The sequence below is a fragment of the Branchiostoma belcheri genome, unplaced genomic scaffold (genome assembly GCF_001625305.1).
Source record: "Branchiostoma belcheri isolate BF01 breed outbred unplaced genomic scaffold, Haploidv18h27 scaffold41, whole genome shotgun sequence".
Lineage (NCBI taxonomy): Eukaryota > Metazoa > Chordata > Leptocardii > Amphioxiformes > Branchiostomatidae > Branchiostoma > Branchiostoma belcheri.
In genome coordinates, this window is record NW_017804032.1 from 220,887 (window position 1) to 232,956 (window position 12,070).

The 12,070-nt window shown below is 39.9% G+C and overlaps 3 protein-coding genes across 3 annotated transcripts; 1 reads left to right on the forward strand and 2 right to left on the reverse strand.

Annotated features, from left to right (window-relative positions):
- Window positions 1-12: 12 nt before the first annotated feature.
- LOC109477872 (transmembrane protein 256 homolog) lies at window positions 13-2,699 on the reverse strand. Its single transcript, XM_019779324.1, has 4 exons — window positions 2,561-2,699; window positions 2,220-2,248; window positions 1,857-1,937; window positions 13-1,418 (listed from the first exon to the last, which is right to left on the reverse strand). The coding sequence occupies exons 1-4, from the start codon at window positions 2,646-2,648 to the stop codon at window positions 1,275-1,277; spliced, it is 342 nt and encodes a 113-aa protein (XP_019634883.1). The 5' UTR covers window positions 2,649-2,699; the 3' UTR covers window positions 13-1,274.
- Window positions 2,700-3,133: 434 nt separating this feature from the next.
- On the forward strand, window positions 3,134-7,121 carry LOC109477746 (beta-galactoside alpha-2,6-sialyltransferase 2-like). The gene is made up of 6 exons (XM_019779092.1): window positions 3,134-3,240; window positions 4,180-4,453; window positions 4,823-5,039; window positions 5,502-5,704; window positions 6,145-6,319; window positions 6,811-7,121. The coding sequence occupies exons 2-6, from the start codon at window positions 4,181-4,183 to the stop codon at window positions 7,050-7,052; spliced, it is 1,110 nt and encodes a 369-aa protein (XP_019634651.1). The 5' UTR covers window positions 3,134-3,240; window position 4,180; the 3' UTR covers window positions 7,053-7,121.
- A 101-nt stretch (window positions 7,122-7,222) lies between these two features.
- On the reverse strand, window positions 7,223-11,637 carry LOC109477748 (3-oxo-5-alpha-steroid 4-dehydrogenase 1-like). Its single transcript, XM_019779094.1, has 5 exons — window positions 11,268-11,637; window positions 10,144-10,310; window positions 9,542-9,643; window positions 9,086-9,236; window positions 7,223-7,619 (listed from the first exon to the last, which is right to left on the reverse strand). Exons 1-5 carry the CDS (start codon window positions 11,594-11,596, stop codon window positions 7,553-7,555), a joined length of 816 nt encoding a protein of 271 aa, XP_019634653.1. The 5' UTR covers window positions 11,597-11,637; the 3' UTR covers window positions 7,223-7,552.
- Between the last annotated feature and the right edge of the window lie 433 nt (window positions 11,638-12,070).

The window sequence follows — 12,070 nt, forward strand, 5'->3', positions numbered from 1 at the left end:
GTTGCTGCTAAGACATAGTCGTACTATATATACGACTTTTCAAGCCACCTCACTTTCATACAAGACTGGTGCCAAGCAGAATAATGCCTCTGCCCCTGAGGCATTGCCAAAAAGACCTGTAGCTGTTTTTGGAAACTTAAAAAGTTTAATAAAACTGCATGTACTGTAAAGTCGAGTGCACGAATGAGATTTCTTTGCACAAGAGCACTCGTTTTCCTTGACTACTTGTATAAATGTTGCAGATGGGGTATGGTAGTCAAAACTGGTGTGTTTATATTTTACAAGGGTGTCAAGGGGTATAAGTCATAGACATTGCAACAGTTATAATGACTTGGTAAATGAACTGTTCAGTCAGGCTTTAATAGCCTGAAATTTATTTTCCCTATTCTCTATACTTCATGAATAAGAAGTAATGGGTGAAATACGGTATATTGCAGGGTGGATTGAGGTTGGGTGTACACCCTTTATTTTCTTGCTGCATGTTTAGTAACCCTAGGAGCCAAGCCATACATTCTGAAAGCCACAAGGCAGATGCTGCTAGAACATACAATTATATTGGGCAGTCAGGTACCTATAGAGAAAATGGTACTGTTGTACTTTAAGCGACGTTGTCAACAATGTGTGAGAGCTTATTGTTTTACCAACACAAGCCTTTGTTATTCTTTGTCAGTTTTTTTTGTTATTTTTGAATGCAGCACAAAACACTTTACTAGATGTTAGAACAGTGTGAATGTCTCTAGAAAAACTTCAAAATAAAGATTCTATCAATGGCTCTGTGTTTTCTTGTTTTTATTTTATTGAATCTACACAAAAAGAGTATGTTTTTCCATGTTTTAAGTGGTCACAAAAAAACTTTCCCTTCAAATTCAGAGATGCATGGTATCACAACAGCGACCCCTATCACATCATGGACGTACTGCAGGACATTTTTCTGTTATTGATGGGCCAATGGGGTGTACATCAACATGTGACAGAAATTTAAACTTTCATTTAAGTTAAACACTTACAGTTTTTGTTGGTCTCTTTGTATCAGTTTCGGTTGAATAAACTATGGTCAAAACAAAACACCTGTATGGAATAAGGCACTGTATAAAACCTTTGTAATATGTAATCAAGGGTTGGTTCATAAACAGACTATACGCTTCTTTGTTGCACAGCTGAAACAATCTCATTTCACTAGCAAATATTTGGTCATGAATGGTTGGAGCCTTCACTGGAAAGGCAGTGTTAGCAAGAAATCCTTTTGGTTGTGCAACTATTTGGGTACAGAACATTTAGAGAGCTACACAGAGCCAGCCTGCGATGAGCATCATCCCTCCGATGGGAGTGATCTTTGCAGCCGACCGCATCTCGAACAGAGAGCTGAGATAACAGCCTCCACAGAACAGGAGCATTCCACAGCTCAGCAGAGATCCAACCTGGAGAGGATATATGAGAGTTTCTTACAGTCTAAAACAAAGAACATGCAACTGATATCATGGGTTCAACTCACTTCAGTCAAATGCTTTCACTAACCACCTGTTTACTGAGTATGATTATATTTACTGAAGGAAAACATTGTTTTTGCAACGCTTCTCCAAACTAAAACGGTCAATGACCTGAACCAAACTGTTGCCATGGTAACTAGTGTTGGGTTTATTATATAATACATCAAGTTGCAAGTTTATAGCAGGAGGGATTTAGACTCCTGTCTGACCATATACATTGTATATGAATGCGTTTGAGTAAGAATTAACAGAGCAGACCATATGCGAACATTATGCATTTGCTTTGCAAATGTTATCTTTATAATATCAACTCTTAAGTACCCGGAGTGGTCACTTAAGACAAGTTTGACTGTACGTCATGTAACTAACCAGCAGTGGCCTGCGTGTGAGAGGGACTGCCAACAGAGCTACGCTGTGCAGGAGGTGGTATCTGTTCCCTGTGTCAAATGTCTGGAAGAGAACACAAGTTAACTTTACATGTAGAAGATAATTTTCATTACTCTGTTTCACACATTACACTAATAATGACAATATGCAGTCTACCTGTTTGTGTCTACCTGTCATCATATGTCGTTGGTATTAACGTTATCTATGTGTGCTATTTGATTATGATTGGTACAGATTAGATCCATTGATGTCTACGAATATGAGTCTACAAATGATACAGAGTCTACAAAATATAAGTAAATGCTGAAATTATCCTGACACAAAACATTTTGGCAAGTTACTCACTTTCTTCTCTCCAACGTCACCCCGGAATGCTGAAAAACGGACAAAAAAGTAAATCTAACACGTAGAACTTCAGTCATATTTGTCAACTCAATAATCTCTAGGTGGTTCTTGTGGTGGTCTGTATACTTATTGTACTTTATTCCAACCAAGATCAATCCATCTTTACTTCCTTTCCTTACTTTTGGACTCGCTTTGTTGGTTTCTGTCGTGGTTTCGGTTATATGAGGGGGCCGGGGAAGGGGTGCACATTTCGAACGGGTTTTCGGCTTTACTCGACAATTTCATCCGAAAGTTTAACTTTATTTCGCATTACCTATTTCATGGCTATACCCTGCACCTACCATGGGCCCCGTAAGCGCCTAACGCCACCGCTAGAGCCCCAGAAACACCAGCGATCCGGACAAACATTTCTGAAGTAGCGGCAGCCATTTTGAATCTCGTTCTCAGAGCTCTGTGTCTTTAAAAGAAGGATACAGAGAGAGTGTGAGACGTTTTTGTCACTTAAATTTTCCCCCTAAGTTTTGTTTAACATTTAAGGAAGGAAAAAGAAAAATATATGGTAAAATTCTGTTACTTTCCGAGATTACACTTTGTTGTACTAAACTGTTCTGGGATCAAGATGGCCAATTTGACCCCTCCGTATCCTTGACCCCGAAGGTTCCATATGTCTACGGGGAGGTGAAGAAAATCGAAAAGAATATGAATAAAGAAAAGTAATGACTTATTAAGTTTTGAAAATCAATATCACGTAAATATATGTATGATTTATTTATTTATTACCTATCCATACCCAACTCAACTGGGCGTTTTTCTTCAATTTATGAATGAACAATAACTACCTTTACAGAGAATGGTAGGTGCCATTGCGACCGCTGGTTTTTAATGCAAGCTCCAGCTGTTCTTTGACTATGTTTATCTCCGTAAAAGTTTATGATCTTAAAACTGTCGATATGTGACGTAATCTGCAGACGTGTCCAGTGTGTGATGGCACAAGCTGTTCTTGTCGCCTTGCCAGTGAAAGGTAACGTTGAATCAGTTGAACCCTCTTTCTTACCTGAATAAATTTGATGGATAAAATTATCTCCAAGCAGATATTGGATTGAGGTAAGGCCGACAGTAAGAACACATGACACCACCTCCATCAACATCTTCTCGAAGATTTCAAAGTAGAAGAATCTTAGCAGGAATATTTCTATAGGAAAAAAACGTGTATACAATATATACAAAAATATGTACATGTACTATTGACAGGACGATAACTGTATGTGTATTATTGACAGGATGACTCAAGGAGCTTTCAAAAGCTTCTTAGATGCCTTTAATTGTTTCGGTTGGGTATGTCTGAAGCAATCTGAAGCAGATGCTACGTATAACAAGACTGGATTCCGGGCTATTGGCTGTTAGGCCATACCAAGTAAATTTTATGGATGACGTCCACGCGCGCATTGATTTTGGCCTGTTCCTAGAAAAAAAAAAGAAATTTCGGTTCCTGTAACTATGACCATAGAGTCACGACAGTGCCGCAAATCGTCAGATTGACGTGAAACCCGTAACGCGAAGAAAGTGTCTATTGACAGGACCATCCTGTCAATAACAAAAAATTCTTCACTGTCCACTGTTCCACCTGATTTATTGCCGTTTTGATGATGAATAAAAGACTTCTTGCTTGTTACACTGTGTCACCTCATTCAATTTGTGTCCTAACATTTGTCGTCTCTTAGTATATTTCTAATCTAGGCATCTTGTTTTTTAGGGCCCTTCTTGTTTTTTTTTCGCCCTCTCGCATTAGATTTAGGGTTTCCAAAGGACGTCATCCATAAAATTTACTTGGTGTGGCCTTACCTTTAAATAGTTCTCAAAAAGCCTTCATAATCCCTGTTTCTCCTATTGGGACAGTCCAACAACATCTACCCGGTATCTTCTCAACATTGACATCATTGTTTGTCTTTGCTGATGTTAGGATGGCGACAAAATGGCTGTTTGTCCTTGTCACCATGGTTACGGTCACCGCTGTGTTCTGCTTGTACCTGACACGACATGTCTTCCGCGTGGAGACGGTCCGACCCAAGGCCAGGGCAAGATGGATTCCAGCGTACGCTAAACGTCAGGGAAGACAAGATGGCTACAGAGACAACCAAACAACAACAGCAACAATATCATATGTTAAACAGCAAGAAAGACAAGATGGCTATAGAAACAACCAAACATCAACAAGAATAACAACAGATGCACCAGTAGGTATTTTAGTCCACTCAGGTGCTTTAATAAAATGGGTAATGACTTTGGTTGGGGGGTAAAAAGTAGTGGCCCTACAACCTCAATCTAGCTAGGACCTTTACCTATTTCAAATATACATGTGTGTAATGTATTTTTGTTACGTAAATAAACCATGTACACTTATACCGTTGAACACAATGGAGGGCCTACTAGGGGAAACAAAACAGGGTGATATGAATCATCTTTACATGTTTTTAAAAACACACAACATACAAAATAAACAATGAAATAATGATATACATATAATTTGATAGATAATGATTTTAGTAAAAATAGGATTTTCTATGTAAACATGAATAAAAACGGTAATACATGTATCTTGACAGTCCCTCAGTAGCACGTCCAGACGGCTGCTATGTAGTCTCCAGACCGCAGCCAGGTTCCGCACGCTACCAACAGACGAGTCGCCATGGAAACAGCTGGGGTACCGGGACATCGAGGCCCGGCCGGGGCTCCTGCAGCTGTATCCAGGTGGTTTTCACACCTGCGCAGCTGTGATGAATGCTGGAGCCATGCTGGGCTCTCAGCGAGGGAAAGACATAGGTGAGTCATGTGCAGACTTCATACAACAGTCAGTTTATGACTTTTCTAAATTTAACCCTATTTAATTTAGTTGCCCATTTGCAAGTGCTATTGGCCTTTTCCATTTCTTGTAATCAACTCCATCACAGCAATGGAAGGTTAACACTAAATCTATCTGAACTACATGTATTTCTATTTTGTTGTATATGTAGCTATAGGAATATTGCTAACAAAAAACTACAAAGTACAGTAACTGTACCACTCCAGGACTTCTACTATAATAATAGAATATCTGAATATAATAATGAATTATATAATAACTGATAGAGAAAATACCATACTGTAAGGCTCAACCTGGGTTAAATTATATATATATATATACAATGTATTAGCCATAAAAAAAAAGCAGCTTTGATTAAAAAATGTAGCTGTGACGTTTTTTCCCAGGAATACAAGGATTTTGTTATTCCTACATGATCTTAGATTCCCATGATGCAGTGCTGAGGTACAACAATGCCCCCACAAGGCGTTACGAGTCAGACGTCGGTACCAAGACCACCCTGCGTCTCATGAACTCACAGATAGTCGTCAAGCACTCTGAGTACCACTGGTTCACTGACCCCCGGTACCGTAACATCACCATGGTACTCTGGGACCCCATGTCGTATGGTGGTACCATGATGGAGGTTAGTAGTCTTTGTGCTATGTAATGTATGCATCTCATTCTGGCTCAGCAAGCTCTGATGCTGTTTTTTAAGTCTCCTGTGCACTGTAAAACATGTTAGAGATTTCAGCAGGCCTTTTGCAGGCTTTTTGTCTTACATGAAAAATGTTATGATATTAGTACAAGATGCATTCATGTCCATGTAGTAATTGTACCATAATTACCATGCCGGCAGAATGTTCAATGTACAATCTGGATTTTCCAATACAACATTTCAATACTATAGACAGAAAGTCATCCTTAAATATGTGAGAAACAACCTTAAATGAGATTTTCGGACAAAGTGCTATGCACAATACATGCCAGGTTTTTCAAAGGAGCAGTACATTCTGCTTATGTGCTGGTATTACAATGTCATGTCTAACTTGTAGTAGAATCTAACAATGTTTATGTGTTTTCCAGTGGTATAAGAAGCCAGATTTTGACCTGTTTCCCGCGTACGAAAAGCGTAGACGCGAATCTCCGTGGGAACACGTGTACATCATGGACCCACGCTACCTGTGGGAATTGTGGGAAGTTCTACACCGCAACACCAGAGAGAAGATCGTCAGGAATGTACCATCCTCTGGATTCATGGGTAGGTTCTGTCTCAGATGTTGTACATTGTAATAGCCAGTGTATCTGATTTCTTTGAAAATGTTTTAATATATTCAAGGCAAAGCATGTGCAAAGGAGTATGTGCAAAGTATCTGTATTTTATATGTGTATCATAAAAATGACAAAGTAATTATGATATGCTCTTTCATTCTGTCTGGAAGTTCTTTCTTTTTCTATTGAAGTACATTGTATATATATCTGCACAGATAAATATGGAGATTTTGTTCACAATACACTAGTAAGAAAAAGTCTTTCTTAAAAAAGAAACCAGTACACTTCGATGTCTAGAAACAGTCAGTCTTCCAAAATCAACATAATATTTGCTGTTCAATCATGAGTTGGACTTTGTTTTCTGCCGATCTGACCGGACATTGTTTTCCACCAACCCTTTCAATCATTCACCAACCTGATGAAATTATTCACAGTGGAAGACAACACAATATTAATCTGACTTCTCTGCACCATTTTCAGGTATCCACCTCCTGCTGTCCCTATGTGACACAGTAGATGTGTATGAGTACGTTCCCTCTATGAGGGAGACCAAACGCTGCCACTACTATGAGAACAACATGGACATTGCCTGTACGTATGGTGCGTATCACCCCCTCCGAGCAGAAAAACAACTCATAAAGAAATTAAACATCGGTCCTGAGGAAGACGTCAGGAAGAAAGGGAAAATTACATTACCTGGTTTTAGAACTGTTCAGTGCTAGAAATGAATACTGTACAATCAAGTAGTCAAGACATTGAAGTGTATGAACTCTTTATCCTAAATGTCATGTGTGTGTGTACATTTGTATATCATACTATTGGATGTAGATACATGGTATAGAAACTGTAACAATAAGCATTTCAGTTATGTGCCTATTAGTTTTTTTTACTGTCCAACATTAGAATATTGCAAAAAATATGTCTAGCTGTTCAAGGTTATCAATGATAATGGCAACGGTATGATGTTTGTATTATATATTGTCTAACTCTAAGACTATTTATCATATTGTATGGTACTGTGTATGGGGTTTTCCAGTGTTAAAAGTGAGCTGTACCAAAGTTACATTCCAATTTGTCTCAAGTCGAGCAAAGAAGGCACACAAAAGTCTAGCGCATTGGTATAGGTTTAACCTACATGTGTGTGCAAGGCACAATGGCATGTTGGAGCTTTTTGTAATTAATTAGTGTTTTTAATTCATGTCTGCCTGCTGTGATGATGATATCAGATGAGGAAGGGGATGACTGCTTTCCTGCTTCTTGGGTAATTGTCAAACTTCTGCAGGTACCATCTGTAAACAAAAGAAGTTACTCAATGTAAATTAGTGGTGTCAATGGTCTATTGGTTAGATTAGCAGGCATGGGATTTAGGTATCATGGGTTTGACTCCTTACATTCTTGGCTAGACTTTGTGTTCTCGGAAGAGACAACTTTCCTTACTCCACCCAGGTGTGACTTCAGTTGGGAGGTAAAAGGCAGTAGAAGAATCTAGTATCATGCCATAGACACATTGGATAACAACTTGCTGCCCCCATAGCCTCTAAAAGACTATGGTACCTCTTAGCTCTAGCTCTTTCTCATTTTATTACCATGATCCCCTTGTCAGCATCTACATAAGGCTGAGGATTTTTAGTGTGCCAATCAAGTTTTACTTCTATAGATCTTTTCTTTCTGAAGCAGATGGCAAATGTGTGTATGTACCAAGGTAATCCTATTCATGCATACAAAATGTATCAAAGAAATCATGTATACAAATGTAGTTTTAGGATTAGTGCAATAGTCATTGTGCTTGTCACGTGTCAAGTTTTAGGATTAGTGCAATAGTCATTGTGCAATCAAGAAGTGTAAGAACATAGAAGAAACTTACTAGAACATGCTGTGCTGTACGCACTGTATTGTGTAACTTGTACTTAACTTCTTAGCAATATTTATTTTATCACTACAAGGTTTTTATATGTACAAAAGTAAATATGGTTTACATTGTATTAAGTATACCGGATGCAGGAATCTCCAATAGCAAAACTCATTGTGTATGGTGTTAATTCAAGATGCATGTATTGGGTATCTGGCTGTGAACATTGAGTATCTGTATTATGTTGTAGACCTATAATATATTAAATGTAACAATGTGCCAACTGTATGAAATTACATACTGTACTGTAACAAACAGAAACCTTCTGACCGTTTATATCACAGTAGTACAGATAAGGGCACATCATTTTTGTTTGTTGGTTCTCAGATTTTGAGACCTAATGATGAACGGGAATATCGAGAAATTTCCTTCGTCTTGGAAATGACAGTTTGATAATACCGAAAACTGTAGATTGTACATACTACATGTATCATGAGAGTTCATTTTGTTGGTAGTTACACGTTTTAAGTTAAAACTTTTGATTCAACACAACAAGTTCTCTCACCTAGAGCTTTCGACCAGTCACTCTGGTCTTCCTCAATAGAATGACCCAGTGAGGCTTGTCACGTGGCTTGTTTGAAGTGTGACCCAGTGTTGACGTCACACTCTGAAGAAGTCACGTGACAAGCCACATTGGGTCAGTCTACTGAGGAAGACCAGAGTTGTGTTGGATCAAAAGTTTTAGGCTGTGTACATACTTTGACTCCTTTACATGTGTAAGAAAATAGAAGCAACTTACTGGAACATGCTTTGCTGTGCATACTACATGTACTACACTGTGTAACTTGTCCAAAACCTTTTAGCAATACATGTGATGTAGTACCAAAAACTGTGGACTGTACATACTTGTGATGGCGGTACGCTCTCGGGCCGATGTTTGAGGCGGTGAAGACGGCGAAGGCGGCCGCCGGCAGAGACCAACACGCGATGGCGAAACCGGTCCACTCTACAATCTCCCCGAAGTAGTTGGCACCGGAAACGTAGGTGAACATTCCGCCTGTGGTATTGTAACAAGAAATGCTATTTAAAGAGCCGGCCGGGGACCCAAGATGGGAATAGCATGTCGGGTGGCTTGAGTGTGATGACGACGTGGGACTTAATAATGGGTGACGTGAATTGGACTATAATGCTACTCAAAAAAGACTGGACTTAGATACACAGTTATAATTCATGAGCTGCTTCTAATACTTTGTAATAGTTTATTAGTGGTTACGTGTGGTAAAGAATTGCGTCACTTCTTTTTTGGGGGCAAGTGTTTCCCTTCTGACATCTGCTTTGTTTTCAGTCTACACATACTAGTACCTTGTGGAATCTTGTAGCCTGTCTCTCCAGGCTTCCGGAGGTTCCTCAGAATGTGGTCGGCGTGAAGATTGATGACCATTCCCGCCAGGAACAAGACGATGCCTGCAGAGAGGTAAATACATACGTCTGTCACTACAGCTACAATGAAACATTTTATGTCCATTACACAACTTTAGAATATGCTGCTAAAGCTAGGTACGTTAGGAGTGCAAGATTGAAAATAGTCCAAAATCAGCCAATAGACGTTTGATTTTGCATACAATTATCTAAATGAGTTATTTCCTTAGATAATATCTGCCTTATAATTATTTCATAAATGAAGTATCATTAATTCCTAAATTTCAGTTGCATCTCTCGAAAAGTAACAACCCACTGCTCAAAAAGGCTATGGGACAACATGTACCTTTACCTGTCCTTGGTGCTGAACAACATCTCTAATCTATAGAAATGTTAGTGGCACCAGTCAACATCATTTGAGGAAGGCATGAGACCGTGTAACTCTAGTTTATAACTATATTCCCTCTATAAGGTGATTTCCTCTCCCTGAAGTGAACTTTGTAGCAACATTTGGCGCACGTGAATTGAAAACATTGTCGCCTTACCCACGATGCACTTCGGGTCGGTCAGCCACGTATCTGGGTAGTGCGCAAACTCCGTCAGGTATCTGCCCTGCAGGTATCCGTTATACGCACAGAACACGAACGCGTCGCGGAAGATACGGAACGGTGTCCGCTTCCCGCCGCGTATCAGGAGAGAAAAGATGAACGTCCTGAAATTCAAGTGTTACATGACAATGACAATTATATTCACGCCCTAAATGGGCCAAATGCACTACGTTAGATAACTGGGGTACAAGGGCAGGAGGAACAAGTGCTACATTACTGTGCTACATCTACATCTACAAGATCCCTTTTTTCTTTTTGAAATAAGCATGAACATTACATAGTTTTATAGATAAAATCTTAATGCTATACTTCGCTACGATTTGTGTATGTCACGGCGAAAATGTAATTGGGTAACTGCTTTGTAAATTTGCACCAGTGTTGAACATTGCACGGGTAAAACCCAGTACTGTTTGCTTTGATTGATAAAATCTATTCCGTGGTAAATTAGTAATTTCAAATTATTATACTTAAGTGCAAAGTTACAAGAAGGATAATTCTAAATTTAGATACCATGGAAGCAGTACTAACAGGTCAATAAAGTTCTCTGTACACAATCAGTAACGATTACATGCCAAAGTTTCCGTAGTGCCCAAATCGGCCTTGACCTTCGTCGGTCTTCCTAAGTCCTACTCAAGTACCAAATATCATCACAATCCATGCATGCTGACTACAAACACGCGGATACACACACACAATCGTACACGTACACACACACACACATACATACACACACACACACACACACACACACACACACACACACACACACACACACACGACGCACACACACACACACACACACACACACACACACACACACACACACACACACACACACACACACACACACACACACACACACACACACTACTACGACACACACACACACACACACACACACATACACACACACACACACACACACACACACACACACACACACACACACACACAGACGCGCACACACAGGCGCACCATTTTTCATGAAGCTAAAGGTGCACCCACGAAAATAACGTTAATTAGTAATTATTAACGTTAACATTTAGCCGTATGGTTCCTACCTCTGGAAGTAGTGTGCCACAAACATGCCCAACAGCACCTGATTGGGCAGCTGTGTCATCCGGACAGCACGACCGGACAGCACCAGAAGCACGGGAACAGCAAACGAGGGCAGCTCCTGGAATAGCCACGCCGGCCGTGCTGGCAGCGACCAGGACGTCGACTTCACCGTGTAGCGGCCATATTCCGCCACCTTGACGAAAACCATTATAAAGAACACCGGTACGGACAGCCCTAACATAACGTAGGCAAGTGTGTCCAGAAGGGCCTCTTCGTTACTCGGTAACATACGGGAGAAAAAGCCGGTAACCGTCTCTAACGTTTCAGCCATCCTGATATCTACACTACCAGCAGTACAGAAGTAGTAGCACTATGGCGACTAAACAGGCTAATAAATAATGATCTACTCAAGAGAAAGTTAATGAGTAACCTTATTATGTTGATTTATGACTCTCAGCAAGAAAGTAAACATCTTACGATCACTTGTGGCTCGTGGTTGGCAGGTTTAGTGTGGGGTGTGTGGGGTTAAGCTAATGAAAGTTCGATCATGGTATAGTATGGGGCTATAGTATGTACTGAACGGGAGAACCTCCGATTGTTATGTCTTCTGTTCAGGTGGACTTATAAATTAAAGGCATCCAATGCGATTTCAGGGCAGCAAAACTGGAAATATTCTGATTCGAATGAATAAGGCAATCTTGTGTCCGGTGATGTTGACAAATACTGCTTCACATTAGCACATTTACCGGGCATTTCATACTAGAGCATTTTTAAATGCAGAAACAAGCCCCAAGATGAGTCCTTT